At 39.7% G+C, this 17237-nt stretch overlaps 1 protein-coding gene across 7 annotated transcripts in view; it reads left to right on the plus strand.

Annotated features, from left to right (window-relative positions):
* MAP2K5 (mitogen-activated protein kinase kinase 5) overlaps positions 1-17237 on the plus strand; it is a 260308-nt gene that overhangs the window by 215828 nt on the left and 27243 nt on the right. For 6 of the 7 annotated variants that reach the window (XM_063716193.1, XM_054531617.2, XM_024232761.3 and 3 more), the window contains 2 exons: positions 6710-6771; positions 9713-9758. In XM_063716193.1, the coding sequence (XP_063572263.1) occupies positions 6710-6771; positions 9713-9758 (108 nt within the window). Of the gene's footprint in view, positions 1-6709; positions 6772-9712; positions 9759-16731; positions 16870-17237 lie in introns of all 7 variants that reach the window. The other variant, XR_010137177.1, reaches the window with a different exon arrangement.

The following is a 17237-nucleotide window of genomic DNA, read 5'->3' on the forward strand; positions in this document are numbered from 1 at the left end:
AGACAAGTTAAATGAGCTGCTACTGTCAGCCCAGACCCAGTGGACAGAACGTCACACCAAAATGCCCACACATGTAATTTGTCACGCCTGGCAGCCCAGAGCATGGGGTGACCCAGTGTGGAAATTGAATCATCTTTCACTTTCTCTGCTCAAGACTTGATGTGGAGTGGGATGAGTAAAAGGCGGGCTTTCTGTTCTCCAGCTGAGCGGAGTTAGAGGCTTTCTTCTCTGGTATGTCATCTGCCAGCCTTCCTAAGTTCAAAGCCTCGCTTTCACCCTGATGTTTTCCCTTGTAACACACCGAGAGGTAGGTCAGTTCTATCTGCATCATGAAATCAAAAATACACTTAGAGTCAAAATGCTGATTGTTCCTTCATGGAGTGGCCACATTTTAAAATAAACTCAATGTTTTAACAAGCATTGATTGAATTTGTACAAATCTGCTATGTAGTTATGGCTACTCACACTCTAAACGAGACTCATTCTCGGACCAAGAGCACCTATTCATCTCTTTCCCACCTTTCTCCTTCTGATAACATGTGACTGCTTTTTCTCCCCCATCTACATTCTGTTACAGCAGATATGGACAGATATGAACATTGAGGACCTTTAAAATATTAAAATGTATCTGATTTCCCAGAATCTCACATTAGTTTACACCTTGGACAGGTTGTTTTTGGTTTGAAGATTAGCTTCTATGGAGATCCTTAGAGATGAGGGTCCAGTTTTTTTCATTTTTTTGTTTTTTAGATTTTTTTTTGTAAAGAAACTCGATTTTCTCCCCAAGCAAGTACAGATTTGCCCTATGGGTTCTGCCAGTTGTCTCATAAAGATGCTGTTCTAAAGCAGTGAACAGTGGAGGATCAGAAACCAATTTGGAGTCTGACAGGCAAAACGCTATCCTGCTGGGCATGAAGCCCCTAGAATTACAAATGACCTTTGATCCCAGCACTGAGGATAGAATGCAGTGATCCAATAGAGCTTTGCCAATGAGTATGAATCCCAGTGCCTAAGAGTAGACATTGTTGGGCCAGGGCAAAGGAACGTCAGACATGAATTAAAAGATTTACTTTTAAAATATAGAGCGTGACTCTCAATATTGGTCAGACTACAGGTGATTTTCTGATGTTGAACACCTGTTGGCTTGGTGGCTTGACACCATAAGTCTAGAAGTGGGCTATTAAAAAACAGAGGGCTGGCCATATTTCATTTAACTTGCCATGCTGGTTTAATCCAACCACAGTACAACTGACCTCAGAATTCACCAGTACAGCCAACACCTTGAGATATTTGAGAGGTTGTCCCATCTTCCTTTGCTTTACTGCCAGTATGCATAAAGTTTGAAGGAATGTCAGTTTTGTATAAGGAGAAGGGAACCAGGACTCAGACTACAACATTCAAGGTCCCTCCCACCCTCAGGTGCTGTCTGGGAGAGAGGAAAGAAGAAAGTAGGAGAGCAAAGAAGGTATCTCACATGCTGCAGACTCTTTTACTTTATGCCTCATGACCCTCGTTTGTGAACTCGCGTCTGCCAGCCAAACTGAACCAAAACCTCAGTGCCCTCCTGTTCATCCTGAGTGCCCAGCTTTGGCAGTCTCACGTGGCCACTTCCTCCATCCTGCAGGGCTGGTTATTAGGGATGTACATCTTATCCCTCTGAACAATACGCAAATTCTTTGAGGATATGGATTAAGTATCAGCCATTCCATAATGCCAGGCTCATTGCGTTCCACATGGTAGATGCCCACAAAAGCTGTTGAATGAATGAATGAATAATGAATGATTGTATCATTTTTACACAGTATTTTATGTTATGCCTTATCAGTGTCTGAATTAACCACCACATTATTGTCAGGTCCCCCTGTCACCTTTAATTATGAATTATAGGCAGAAATGTAGTCCTCAGGAATATTTTTTTAAGCAAAAGGCCCTTAACTTTTTTCCACTTGAGTATTTATGCCAGCCTTCTCCTTTATACAAGCAGAGTTCTGCTAAGAATCTTGGCCTCATCTAATTGTTTAAAAATAGTCCCTGTCCCTTACCTTTTCTTTTTAAACTTTCTATTTTGACATAATTTTTAGATTTACATACAGTTGTAAGAAATAATACTGAGAGATCCTGTGTACCTTTCACCCAGTTTCCCTCAACAGTAATATCTTGTAAGTATAGTACAGTATCGGCTGGGCGCCGTGGCTCATGCCTGTAATCCCAGCACTTTGGGAGGCTGAAGCCAGTGGATCACGAGGTCAAGAGATGGAGATGATTCTGGCCAACATGGTGAAACCCCGTTTCTATTAAAAATTCAAAAATTAGCTGGGTGTGGTGGCACGAGCCTGTAGTCCCAACTACTCGGGAGGCCAAGGCAGGAGAATCACTTGAACCCAGAAGGCAGAGGTTGCAGTGAGCTGAGATCGTGCCACTGCACTCCAGCCTGGTGACAGAGCGAGACTCCATCTAATAAAAAAATAAATAAATAAAGTATAGTACAGTATCTATACTGTAGATAGAAAATTGTCATAGATACAAGACACAAACCACTGATCTTATTCAGATTTTACCAGTTTTACATGCACTTTTATGGGGGTGGGGAGTTGCGGGGTGGAGGGTAGATTAATGACACAGATTATTCTAAAGCCAAGATACATTACAGTTTCAAAAAAGAATATTCCTTGAATATTAAAAGCACTTTTCTCATTGATGCTTTCTGTATTTGGAGTGTCCAGCTTACCTGCCTGCTCTCAAGGTTACTAAATGTACTTATTGGCACACTTACTCTGTAAGTGAACTAGTAGCAGCTGTGGTTGGAATTGGACCTCTTCCTGCCTTGTCTCCTCCACCAGCTCTTTGAGTGTGCAGGTACACACACACACACACACACACATTTTCTGCTACTTGCCTTTTTTTATGCCTGAGTACCTTGCTGACAAGTGCTAATAACAAAATACCCAGAGAGAGTCCAGTTGAAGTTAACATACATTAAGCATTCTGAACTTGTCCTTTTGCCCATAGATTGTGCATAATTAATAATTAAACAGTTTCAGTTGTAATGGGTTGACCTTCTTGAACTGTTCATTATTCACAAGGCAAAGGCATCACTCAAACTTTTTCCTATTGTCCTTCGCTGTTCTCTAGCATGCTGTGTGCTTGTGTTCCAGTTGTTTAGCAAAAGGGGCTGACCAGGTAGTTACTGAAACCTCTGAGGCTTGGAAACCGTCCTCCTTGATGACCAGAATTGCTTACTAAAATGGTTTATGGCACCTGTTTTTATATAACAGTTGCCTGCTTGATAACAAGACCCAGCTTGTGTACCTTCAGCAGAACTCTAAAGTTGATTTGAGACTAGACTGTCAGATTGAGGCTTTTGGTTAAGGTTGTGTCCACTGCTTCGTTCTTTACCTCCGTGCTTAGAAGTTCAATGGAAAAGCATCTGGAAAAAAAGCCCTTAAGGTGAAGTATGGCACCCAACGTCTTAAAGAGAGTGACTTTCATTAACAATTTAGAGTCAGTGTCAGCCAGTACTGAGAATTCAGTGTAACTGCTTCTTCAACCCACATTTATATTTTTGAAATATATTTCTCCATCTTGCCAGAACCCATATTTCATAGAGGGCATTTTTGGGAAGTAGCAGCAACTACTTTACTAGAGTCTCTGAACTCCTTGGGATGACTAGATACTTTCCCTTCCTGTGAGCTACAGTGAAACTGGAGCGCAAATTTACTGCATGCCTCCCTCCTCACAGATTTGAATTAGATAACAAAATAGGCAGGTTCTTGGAGATTTTTCACATCCTGATCAAAACTAACTTTGTAATTGTATTTGCTTTAAAAAGAGAAAAGTGTACTGTCAAGTCCTGCAGTGCAGAGAACACTCTCAGGTATATTCCTTTGCTTTCCTTTGGAGTGTTAACAGCTTGCATACTTCTGTGGAGTTGGAGGCTCTCAGAAAATGCCTTTGCCCAGTGTTTATGTGTGGCATTCTCACCATCCCCCTACCACTCAGTCTTCTGCATCTCAGAAAATTCTCTCTTGAGGGATGCAGGAGACATGGATTTTAAAACAAAAATAAATATCTGGCATTGTGCATGTGAGATTAGAATTTGCCCCATATCTTTAATGAGTGATTATTTCCAGGGACCACTGAGATGAGAATCTGCTGGCTGTGGTTCTGCAAAGTCGACATGGACTGGCATTTTCAGAAGGGAAATAAATTATTCATGGGTACCACCCAGTGTTCCTTAGTTTTATAATATGAGGAACTTAACAGGCTATAATATCAGGTCTTAAATAAAATTAACTACCCATGCAAGATGTCACATTTCCTCATTTTGTTTCTCATCCGTTTTTAAGTGGCCTCTTCATCAAGTTGCTAGTCTATAATTCATTAATTTACTTTTGATATCATACTTTGAGAAGAGGCCCACATTAGCATCATGTTTTATACCAGATCTTTGTAGAAAGCCAGTCCAGAATTTTAACCATCTTGGTAAATATTGAACCACATTAAGATAGCAGGCTTTTATTTTCCTAAATATTGCATTTTAGAGCAACTACTACTCAGATACTTTCAGTACTACACCCTCAAAAAAAATCCATGAAGCGATGACTTAGAGAAGCTTCCTCACTGATCAGAGTCCATCATTTTTACACCTCAGACTTTGAACTATCTTTTTACTAATGGTTTTTGAGACAGTAAAATGTCATTTCTTGAACTGGGCCTTGTAGAATCTTATAGGCTTGGTGATATATATGGCTTTCCTAAAACAGGCTGCAGCTGAAATTGATATCATGTTTTATTTTTGCTCTTCAAACCGATGGGACTTCTGTGGCCATTTTATATACCTTTATTGAGGACTTGTCATGCTATTTCGTGTCTTGTTTCTTTTGAGTGGACTGTTTCATCAGCCACCCATCCACCCCCGTTTTTCATGTCGTCTCTGTGTAATGCCTGCATGTAATCCTTTGAACTTGGCAAGATTTTATTTCACTCCCATTTTTCCTTTGTTTTCTTTTCCTCTTAGCCTTTCTCTACTGATGAGAATTTTAATTTTAGAATTGCTAACCATCCCTTCTTCTGGATGAATAGATTAAATTCAAGGAGGACAGATATGCAAAAGCCAAGAAACATTTTGTTCATATTTCTTTTCTTGTAGCCTCTTCGGGGTTTTTTGTTGTCTGTTTTTTGTTGTTTTTTTTGTTTGTTTTTTGGCTGCCTTGACCCCCTTAGTTCCTTTTGATTCAATTGTATTTTCCAGCAGTTTCCAATTGTTTGAATTGGAAACAAAGCCTTAATAAGAGTTCTAGTTAATTTTCTGTCTTGTAATTACCGATCTCATTTTTCTGATAATTGGCCACAGCAATTATATGTATATTTACTAATCACATAGGAGGCTGTGCAATTGTATCTATCTGCCACCATTGATAATGACACGCATATTGCAGAGGTGCTTTTATCATCTTCTTTTTTCCACTACATCAAAGCTATTTCCTCTCGTTCTCAATAATGAATACATGCATGCATTTGACACAGTTGTGTGCTAGAGAAATTGTTTGGCTCCCACCAAATGCTGCATGCTCTGAGTTTCTTGCCTGCAGCGCTGGAAGGTTGTATGTAATGATATATTGCTCATCCAAATGGCCAAAGCACTCCAAAGCACAGTGAGATTAAAATAAGTCATTCCTTTGTTAATTTAAATAGGTGCATGTATCATACTTTGCAGGGCACTTTGTGTAGGGATGTCAGGGAGGAAAAAAGCCGCCGAAAGGTATTTTTAATAGCAAATGAGAATAGATGAGAATGGAGTCATTTGCAGCTGCCTACTTTATGTGGCTCTCTTGTTCCAACTGTAGGTCTAATGAGATGACTGTTAAAGTACTCTGCAGTGTAATTTCATTACATCCTGAGCTGTTACACTATAAACACAGTGGCGCTCTCTGTCATTCTTGGAAAAACTCCTAAATTCTTAAAGCCTTCCTTTGCAAATGGGTTTGCTCTCTGTGTTACGTGGTGGTGGTTGTTTGTTGCTGTGTAGTTTTCTGCTTTTTTGACTGACTCCCACCTCCATCCTAGTTTTGGTTGGTGGTCAAGCTGGGAGTTTTTCATTGTATCTTTAATTCACTGGCTTTCTCATATGAGGAGTCTGCCTAGACTGACAAATAGGCTGAAATTCCTTTTCAGGAAACAACTTCCCCTGTAAAAGCCTTTCTGTTAAAGTGAAAAAAAAATTTTTTTGATCCAAATTATTCTATTAGGGGCAAACAGTAAAGAGCAGTTGAATATACAAATAAATGTAAATAAAAAAGAAAGTGTAAATAAATAGCAAATCCAGTAAAAGAAACAAAGGTCAACAGAAGAATAATTTCACAGCTCTTTGTTAATTACAAGACCATTTGTGTGTTACTTAAATAATCATTAATTTCTCATTTACACTTTCCCTACCTTCTCTCCTACCCTGTGGCTATCATTGTCCTTTTTTCACCTCCCCTCTCTCTCAGCTCTCATGTTTCTCACCATTGTAAAAGATGTGTGGCTTTAAATTTGGCATTTTTACCTAAATGCGTGGAATAGGGTAAAGACAGTCTTTTTAATTGGGTGAGGCCTTACTCTCATTGTATTCATCTTCATACTGCTCCTTCACATGGGTGGGTGGGGAATATAAAGAAAGAGAAGGAACTGTTGTGACTTTTGGTGACATGTTTTTCCTCCATCCCAGGATTCGCCCGTCCTTCCAGTTGGAGAGTTCTCGGAGCCATTTGTACATTTCATCACTCAGTGGTGAGCCCGTTTACAAACATGCCATGCCTTCAATGTAAATGATACATGCCATTAACTCGGCAGCTCCGTGAGACCTTATGGCTCTCCCTGCTTCCTTTTGGAGACAGGAGGGACTTCGGGGCCTTGGGCAGATGGGGCAGCAAAGCTGAAGAAATTGTTTAAATTATGTAAACGTTATTTACACAAAGGGTCATAAGCATACTTCAGAGCCCTTTTCCTGATTTAATAAACTGCAGAAAGTCATGATACTTCTTTAAGCATAGATACTGTTGCCATCCTTTTTTAAAAAAAGAAATACACAATTTTATAGCCCCTATTGAACAGACGTACGAAGCTTATTTTTATTAATGTAACCTCAAGTTACCCATAAAACTGTCTGTCACTTAGTGGAAGCAGCATAGTTTATTAATTCATCGGATTTTCAGTAAATAACTTTTATCTTTGGTTGTATTTTAAATACAATACTGGGGTCCCATTTCAATGAATTTTGACCTTTGGAAGACTATGAAAACAGTTCAGCCCACTTTAACCCTTAAAGAACTGAGAGGAGCCACAGGGGCCTTCAGAGCCTCTAAGCAATTCTTGTCATTTTATATCAGAAGAAACAAGCATTTTACTGCCAAGGGTTCTTTGCCAGCCTTCTGCCTTTTTCCTCCTAGCAGAACGCATACGTCTTTTATTACCCCTTTCACCATCATTCCCCTCTTCCCTCGTCCTGCAGGACTCATGTGGCCTTGGGAGGCCCAAGTATTCCTCTGCCCTCTCCCTCACTCCAGCACACAGAATTACCTAGGAGAGAGGAGGAATTCAGGAACATAGGAATCATTGTCCCCAAAGCAGGAGACAAAACCAAACGCAACTCCTTCTTAACTACGTTGGTCTTCTTTCCCTCCTTCACCAAAGTCCAGAGTCATGTCCACTGGTGGAAAATGAATGGGCAGACCCCACCAAAAGAAACCCTTGGTTCTGTGGTGTGGCAAAGTAATGTTAGCAGAATTCTTACTAACCAGAATAGTTGTGTGCCATCCCCTTCCCCTCCCACCATAATCCGTCTGATGATTATGCTAAAGGGAAACCAAGAAATATTCCTTAATATAAATGTCAAGTTTTATCACCTTTTTGACTAAGTGTAACATGTTACCTCTTAATAAAAATGTCTCATGCAGTTTATATTCCATAGAAAATATATGTGAGGAAGAAATTTTTCTCTCCAATTAAAAAAATTTTATTAATTCTGTTTCTATTTATTTAAAATACTTATATAATATTGTGTAGCTTTTAAAAACTATTTTTACTCTGAAAACATTTTATTTCCAAAGCATGCCATGTCGGAAAAAAGCGTACATGTTGACTAAACACTGGAATCCTGAGCTGTTTTGAAGCTCCTTAATGATGTTAGAACCATTACCCAGAAATATATATCTCTCTTAATTTCCTTTACATGGAATTCCTAAAATGTTTCATTTTGAAATGCAAAAATTGAAACACAAACCATGCGATTCCTCTACTGCCTGGAGCGCCTGGTTTGGGCATCACCCTCTCTGCTTGGAGGAGATGTTGGATTTGTGACAGGATCGCAGTGCTAATCTTATCTCGCTGTGTGGTCTGAGACCAACCTGGGGGTGGGGCTGGTCTGAGCAGCAGGGAGAAAAGTGGATAAGGCTTCACCTCCCTCCTGTCCAAAAAATTAATCAGCTATTATTTAAAAGTTTTATGGAGACAGAGGGAGGGATAACCTGTATTCAAATTTCCACAGATGTCAAGCCAAAACAGAAATGATAGTGCATAATAGCCTTGTTTTCCCAAGAGATGCAGCTACTTTGGAATGTCAGATTAGGACTGTTACCAACTCCACTGGCGAGACAGCTTGAATTAGTTGCTAATGGATGCAGTATTTGAGAGGTGCATATGGTTATTTATAGGGAAGGCAAATGTCCTCGATGTCATTAATGGTTCATAACTCTGATTCTTGTTTGCCAAATGATCATTAAATCTATTTTTAAAAAAGTATTGTCAGCAAATGCAGAGATTATAAGAAGAGTTTTCTTCTTGCCTGTTAGAAGAGTGCCTTATAAAGAAAAAAGCATCCGTGTGATTTTTCCAAGTGATAGAAGCAGCAATCTCTTTTCATGACTATCCCACGGACACTCTGAGTTTAGAACAAATAGGGCCATCAAGGAGGCAGCTGCCCACAGTCACCTCCATCCCATGTGTGAGTGCTTCATCACATAGCTAAGTACATGTAACAGCTACTAATTATATCTATTGCATGGAAGACGAGAAATATTTTGCATGAAGAATGTGAATCTTTAAGCAGCTTAAACAAATTTAGCTGTCCCACAGCAGTTTAATGAATTATCAACTTGCCTTGTTGCCAAAACAAATGCAAGTCAAGATAATCTACAGCAACACACTTGTAATTTTGTAGCATTATCTAGATTCCTGACCTGTTTTATATACTACTTATCGTTCGGAGTAACAGTGAAAGAATGAGATGTATTCTCATTTGACTCTACAGTCATGTTTCTTTCCTTACTGTCTTATCCCAATTACCAAAAAAAAAAGTATATTCTCTAAATTTAAGTTTGAAATAAATGGATAATTGAGTCAATAAGAGAATATTGCTGCTTTTTTCACATTAGCTTCAAAAGTAGAATTAGGATACATTTAAATTCATTCTTTATTTGTGTTGCAAAATATTTTTTAAGTGAAAAAGTAAGAAAAAACTTTTTGTTTCTTACTCATAATGTCCCCCAGAAATCTGATTAAGTAAAGACCAAAATAAAAGAAAGGGAATATATGCTAATACTTTGGCCAAGAATTGAACATGATGTATTTTGAAAACATTCAAATTCCAGTACAAATAGCCATTGGTAGAAATTATAGCAAAAATATACAAATGACACAGATAATATGAGGGGTTTTTTTCTCTCCACTATAGTATGCGAAAACAGCCAAAAGAAAGGCCAGCACCTGAAGAATTGATGGTAAGTGAATTTTTTTAGTTACATTAGAATTCTCAGTTATATATTTATGTTTAACATTCTGTTTAAAAGTCCAGAATGGAATTTAAAACAGCCATAGGCTCTGAAAAGGCAACCTTATTTACTTCATTTGGGTAGATGTTTTTGAAGCTCATATCCTCAGATAATAGTTTTTACTTTTTAAAAACCCACCACCTTTTTGAAAGTTAATGCAGAACTCTTTTCATTTGCCTCATCAAGGGTCACAAACTTCATGTAGGTTACTCTTTATCCTCATTTGCTATTAAACCTTTTAGAATTCAGAGGATTGGTAACAGAAGATCATCAGTGCAATAAGTTTTTAGTGCAATTCTGCAGAAATTTTCTGAATATGGCATGGAGTCCTCTTAGATTCATGTAGAATGAAATTAAACTCACTGCAAAAGATCAAGTTAATGTGAATCTTTGGTCTTTCCTCAGAAAGAGACAGCTACAAGGCTGCGAATGCTGTGTTCTCAGCTCCAAGGCAGCTTTCTTTGATTGCAAATGACAGTTTTTAGTCAAGCAGGGAGAGGAACAGAGATGCTCCCTAACAATTCCCAAATGGTCATTTGTTTAGTGCAGATTGTTGATTTGACAATGCACAAGCTGTTAGAATAACATTAGGATCGAGCATTAGTAAATAATAATTATAGTCTGTTCTTTCTAATGTTTTGCATACCATTCCCTGCCTTTAGATTACTACAGTCAGAGCAAATTCCTACCAATTTTCTTTCACCTTCTTTAAACAATATGCATTTTACAGATACCAGTTCAGAGGTTTTCGTCCTTTGTATTCCAACCTAATAAACAGTTTCAGTGCCCCAACTTCTGTATAATATGGATTTCATCCTCGAATGTAAAATAACAGTACGTTTCCTTTTTGCATCATGAATGCTTTTCAGGAAGGTACTTTCCTCCTTCATGTTCCCTGGAGCAAAATCTCAGTTTTCAGGGTAGTTTCAAGTTAAAGATCACCCCTAAAAACCTCTGCAATTTATAACTCTGCAGGTTTCATGTCTAGAATAAACTGGTCTCTTTTTTTGGTCTCTGTAATGGTTGGGAAATTCTTGCAGTTAGTCACATTTGAGAAAACTTGGAACAGGTTCTAGAGATGGAGACCCATTTACCTTGTGCATTATTATGCTATGGCTGGATAGCTCAGCTATTAAAACAAAGGAATACGGTTCCATAAAACAGATATTTGTTTGTAAATGCATGTTTCAATGCTGCAATGAGTTGGCCACTTATAAATAAAACATCTGCAGATCACACATACGCCCATAAATGTATATGGATGTATATGTTGGTAAGGAACACCACTCCAGGGTGGCACATCATAAAGACAAGGCTAAAGGGTGAGTACTTTCAGTGCCTTGAAAGCAAGTGATGTGTGTGTGTGTGTGTGTGTGTGTGTGTGTGTGTGTGTGTGTGAGAGAGAGAGAGAGAGAGAACATAGGTATTTAGATATATCTCTTTACAACTCTATACCCTGTTGTGTGCTGTCCCACATTTTAAATTAATAAATATCAATAAGTCAATAAAATACAATGAAAAATGTAGTCACAGGAAGCACCATTCCATACTTAATTTAACATTATTTCTAGTACTGCTCACTGTTTGATTTTAAATGAATGCATTCCCAGAGGTATAGCAGTGGTGAGGCACCACTGCTTTGGCAGGGCTCAGTGAGGAGGCAGGGAACAATAGACTATATGTGAAGCTGCTGTGGTCAGAGAGTGAGCCCTGCCTGGACTTTGGGCAAAAGATTGGGCCAAATAGGGGATGGGAAAGAAAGTGGGTTTTCCTTTGTCTTAAGGAACTTGAGCCACATCCTAGGGGCCCAATCTTAAGGAACCAGCCTCTTTATTCCTTCCAGCATATTAATGGCTTTAATTTTTCCTTTTCTCTCCCCGCCTACAACCTATTTGATGGTGCTCCCATCTGGAAGCCGAGAGCCTCCTCTGGAATGCATGAACTGTAGAGCCCATTTGTCACTCTGGGTGGGGGCCTATGCCTTTCACAAAAAGAGCAGGGTACCAGCATGGGCTGCATGGGCCGCTTCAAATGTGAGGCCTGCAGGATTGTCAAGGTTTCCCTGTAGGCCCCATTTCCAAATCAAAGAAAGAAAATTAGAGATGGGCAGCTGGAAATACTGGAAGTTATAGATTCACTATTTGGGAACTCTTATGTGAACTCCAGGTGTGACCTTGACCAGCGAACACAGCAAGTCTCAGCCTAAGTAAATCAGAATGTAGGACTGGTGGGCTAGATCACCCTTACTCCTGGGTCTGGGCCATGCAGAGTGGGCACTTTAGGTGGTGAGGTCACTGTTTATACCAGAATACCCCTTATCAAATCATAAAATCATCATCTTGGCAGTTTTTGACCATGTCAGTCTTAAAGATTAATGTAAAACTCAATGTTAGACTTTGGAGACCATTAAAATATCAGTGTTAGAACTCATTTAGTTGTTTAGATATTTTATCCCCTCTACTTTGTGTGGTTGTTCTTATGATGGTTTTCGGTTTTTATATCCTAAGTGGAAGTATTTTAAAGTTGGACCAAGAAATTCCTTTAATGCTTACATTTTGGGGAGGCCAGGATACATTTCAGCTGCTGTGGTTTTCTGGCATGTAGCCATTAAGCTACATCAGAAGTTCTCTCAAAAGTTTTATCAGCATCTGCATCATCCTAAGAGATTTCAGAACCCATTAAATAATTGAATTTGGTAGTTGATATACCATTGTGCACAGTCTTGTTCTAGACTCAGCAGAAGATATAAAGTAGAGGAAGCCACACAGATAATCTTTTGGGGCTATAGCAAGTATACAAATAACTAGAATGAAGTAACTAGTATAAAAGAACTGCAGGGTTCTGTGGATATCCATTTGGGGAAATGAGGAAAAACTGGGTAGAGAAGGTAGCATTTGAAAAGGGCCTTTGGAGGATGACGTGAATTTTAATAGAAAGCTTTGAAGGGGCCATTCCAGGCAAAGGAAACAGGATGGGCAAAGCATGAGTATATATCTTGGTCTCAGACATTTTCAGAGCAATGTGAAGCCTCTAGTGCCTGCTGGAACAGAAACCCTCTTCAACATTGACCTGGTGGAGTTCAAATAGGCAACATATTCACCACCAGCTGGGCAATCTCTTAAGACATTCCACTTCTATACAAGGAACCCTGGGAACAGCACACTTATCCACATGGATCTTTTTTCTTGAGTGAATTCTCTTGAATGGACTCCCATTCATGTATAGGGAGGTCCCTCATCCTTGGGAAAGGTGTGACTTTCAATTCTTTAAGAGCCTATTGCAGAAATGAGGAGTCAGTCAGCTTTAAACCCTGCTTTAAAGGTAAACTAAGCGTGCAGGCAGCCAAGAACATTCAGCATACCGACACAAGACAGGTAGAACCCCACCCCACCCCCACCTCCACCTCCGCCTCCAATTCTTTTCCTGTGATAATGATTCCATTATTAAAGAATCTGCTTTTAAATCACGCTGCTGCAACTCCCAGAAAAGACCTGTGTCAGTGCTGCCCCAGCTCTGTGAACTGGGACCAACAAACTTAGGGACAAATTTTCAGACAGTAGAGACCCTGAAGAGGTAGCAGACAGAATGCTCAGCAGGCCTTCAGACAATGCAGGGATTCCATGGCTTATGTGGGAAAAAGCCAGCCCCTTGCCAGTCAGAAAGGATTGGTGGGACTGCAGCAAGAGGGGAGACAGCAATAATGCAAAGATGGTAGAGAAATTTCCCTTAAATGTCAATAATCAAACTGAAGGATGCAAAAACATAAAAATCAGACCCTTAAACTCAGGGACAAAGACAACCTAAGATGAGAGCATTAAGATGGGGGTTCAGGTTGGTTTTGCTATTCAATTTCCGTGTTTAAATATTTTTAAATAAAAGGGGTATGTGAGATATTACTGTATAGACCATTTGCTTCTCTAAACCACAAGGAATTCCTTCTGAGGAATTAATCATCCTTCAGAGTTATTTGGCAGCTAAGGTCAGGATGTGACTTAGCAGGGAGAACCTCCACCACATCCCTTCACTGTGTAACCTCAGCCAACTCCCCATCCCCTCTCCACTTCAGTGTCTTTATCTGCAAAACCAAGGGGGCAGCCCTTGACCAATGGTCTGTGACTTTAGGAAGTCAGAGCCCCAGAAATTACATCCGAAGTTATCTATGCATGTGGAGATGTGCCTTTTCATCCAAAAAGAGGAATTCATGACTGCTACATTTTTCAAAGGGGACCCTGACCCTCAATGATTGTTAAGCTCCCTTGCTTCTGTCTTTTAGAGTTACTTGGCCCAGAGCTGACTGTAGGGAGGGAAGTGTTCACTCAGCAGGAGAGTGCTTGCTTGAGGGTGGGGGTGGGGTGCTTTCTATGGGGTTCAGCAGGGCTTTGCACCAGCTGTCAGGCAGCCCTTTAACCTCTCTGCCTAGCCTGATTGTGGGCCTTAACTTGAGCGGGGAAGGTGTGGGCTGTGGGCACCCACACAGTTACAATTTGGGCTTGGAGTACGGTAGATCTTTCTATGCATTTAGAGTGTTTCCAGAAGCTTTCCGTGTCTAAGCTCTATTTAATGGAATCTATGCATAGTAAGTAATCAGGTCAGAAGAAGCAGCATCCCGGTTTGAGATCAATCGCTGGCTAATACTTTATCTAGGCCACTTTATTATCTCATGCTGATCTGATTCCCATTCTCCCCCTCCTTTGTAGCATGCACTTCAGCTGTGGTAAAAGTACGTATCACATACATATTAAAAACATATACCCATTCTATCTGTATGTAAATGCGTGAGGCACAGCTGGATATTGCAGAGGAGTTTGATTTACTAATAGTTATTATCTGTTCTAGCTGTTCAGTGGCAGAGAGAATTTCAGAGAAACAAGCTGGCGAAGAAATTGTCTTTATGCTATTACTATACTGCTTTAGTAATTGTTTAAAAACATGGGTTTTCTCCTTAGGTTCTAGTAATGCCTGTTATTTTGTGCATCTCCTTGTACATTCCAGAGTAGGGCATCCTTTAAAGGCGTTTAGCATTTCCTCAGGTTTGGTTTTCAATCCAGGCACCTAAAAAGAAACACAGGATGCAGTTTGCAATTGAAATTTGACATTTTGCTTAGACAGCAAGTAAATAGTGGCATTAGAAATACAACAAGTTGGCATGGGTCCTAGAAGGCGGGGTATCCGTTAAAATCAGAATAGTGCTCTTGGATTTTTTTCCTTCGTGTCATCTCAGCAGCTGCAAACTTGAAGGCATCTCATTTCTCAGCTAAGGCTTTATGTATAAGAGGTGGTAATGTTTGGGGGCTAATAAACACCAAACTGCTCTAGAAAAATCTGTTTAAACATTTAATTACTTACTAAGAGATGTTAACTTGTTTAACTCCTCTAAACTAAATTGTCACTGGTAGCTTTTCTGCTTTTCCAAACCTGATTGTAATTACATTTTCAGATAGTATGGTTGGTTGTTCTCTCAATTAATCAAGGTATATGATAAATTGCACATCTGCGTGGTCCTTTTAAAAATCAGGGTAACCACGATGTTAGATTTTTGTCTCTCCAGCACTCAAATTCCAGTGTGACTTTGGGCTTCACACCAAATGGCTTTGTTTCATTATTAGACCCAAATCTTCTGATCACTGTGAAAGACAAAATGCACTGGACAATTAAGAAGATGATTTTATTTAGGGCTATTGCAGTAGGGAGAGTGTTTATTAATGAGGAATGGCTCAAAGAAAAGGGAAGGTTCTGAGGTCTTATGAAGGCAGGTAAACAAGGGGGTCACCAGCAAGTCTTAGAGAAGTCACGAGGAAAGATGGAAAAGGATCTTACCTCTGTGAGAGCAGGGTGATCCTTTGTGGTTAGCAGAAGGGTAGGGGGATTTCTTACCTGTTACTGTTTACTAGAAGCACGGCGCTCAGATCAATTCGAAATGATCACCACATTCTACTAAACATGCCAAAGATAAGTTTCGGTTTACTTTGATCTGGGGCTTACCTGTGCCCTGAGCGCAAATATGAAGAAAGGTGCATTTCTATAGCCCCCTTAGAGAGTGCTCATCCACCCTGTGCTTGCAAAAATCTAAGCTTTTTAAAATACTAATGATGGTTAATAAATTGTGAACTTGGATGTAGTTCACTACAGTTAGCTATTGCCTGTGTCATATAAAGTGTTTTAAAATGAACCTTTAGGACCAGACTCCTAATGTGTCTGGCCACTCATTCTTGTAAACATCATTTTGTTTTCAGTTGTTCATTTGGAAGTAGCTCATTAGCTATGCCGCCCAGAATTTGCAGTGAGAAATACTGGCTAGGATTGTAACTTCAACTGAGTATTTCCATCATGCACAAAAGTCATCATAACAGCAAGGGGGCCCCACGTAGGGTCCAGCTGACAACCATGGAATTTTTTTTTAAGTTCTGAAGGCCATTAAAATCATCTGTTTGTGTCTGCTTATAAAGAGGAACCCACTAGTAAAGAAGTTGATTTTAGCTTTTTAATTGCACATAATTACAACGGCAGAATCACTGTCTGGATACTTGAGATCGCACTAAATCAGACAGCTTTAATTTGAATTTTTGATGACACATTAGCACTTCAGCAAGAACAGAGAGATTATAACCCTAAGAAAACAGGCTTTGTTTTTCCATAGATGTGACCACTTAATCTTTTCACAAGACTTTAGCAGATAAATATGTGTGTGTATGTATATGTCTTTATATACATGCACATAGCAAGAGAGATATAGATAAAGTCTGTCATTCCTTGATCATGGTGATCTGACAGTTTTAATCTCCCAGTTAAGCATAACTTTTTTCCTCCATCAGTCAAGTCAGATCTCTTAGTATGATGATGACTTGCCTGTTTAAGATTGTAGTTATCTGAACTCATGTCTGTAATGCCTCTTTTGTGTTTTATTGGACTGTCATCTTCCTAGTATCTTGTTTCAAGGCACAGTGAAGCTGTGTAGCGTTCATTGAGCACAGGAAGAGTTTGGTTATCTTGGATGCAGCAAAGTGGATCAGTTGGGCTGCTCTTCAGTGCCATGCCAGATTTGCGGCAGCAGGAAGCTAAGGTGGGTCTTTAAAGTATGTTACACTTTAGTTCCTCATTGGCCATGACTCAGCTCATTAGAACTTTCTGTTATTTGGGTGGTGCCCTCAGCCTAAAAGAGCCTCCTCTCCCCTCCCCTGGAAGGTCTTGGTCCTCCTCCCTGCGGCTTTTCCCTACTCTTCACCTTCACAGTTGCTTGCTCCCTTCTCTGAAGCCCTTCAGCATGTATTGTGTCTAGGTTGGAGCAGCATTTAATTATATATTCATCTTATGGCCACAAGTTAGTCCATGTAGTACAGGGGCTCTCAACCCTAGTAGGTCATCAGAGTCACCTCAGAGGTTTAAAAGGCAAAAGAAAAAAATGCCTGGATCCCAACCCAGATCAAAGAA

This window comes from Pongo abelii, chromosome 16 (assembly GCF_028885655.2).
Source record: "Pongo abelii isolate AG06213 chromosome 16, NHGRI_mPonAbe1-v2.0_pri, whole genome shotgun sequence".
NCBI classification, from domain to species: Eukaryota; Metazoa; Chordata; class Mammalia; order Primates; family Hominidae; genus Pongo; species Pongo abelii.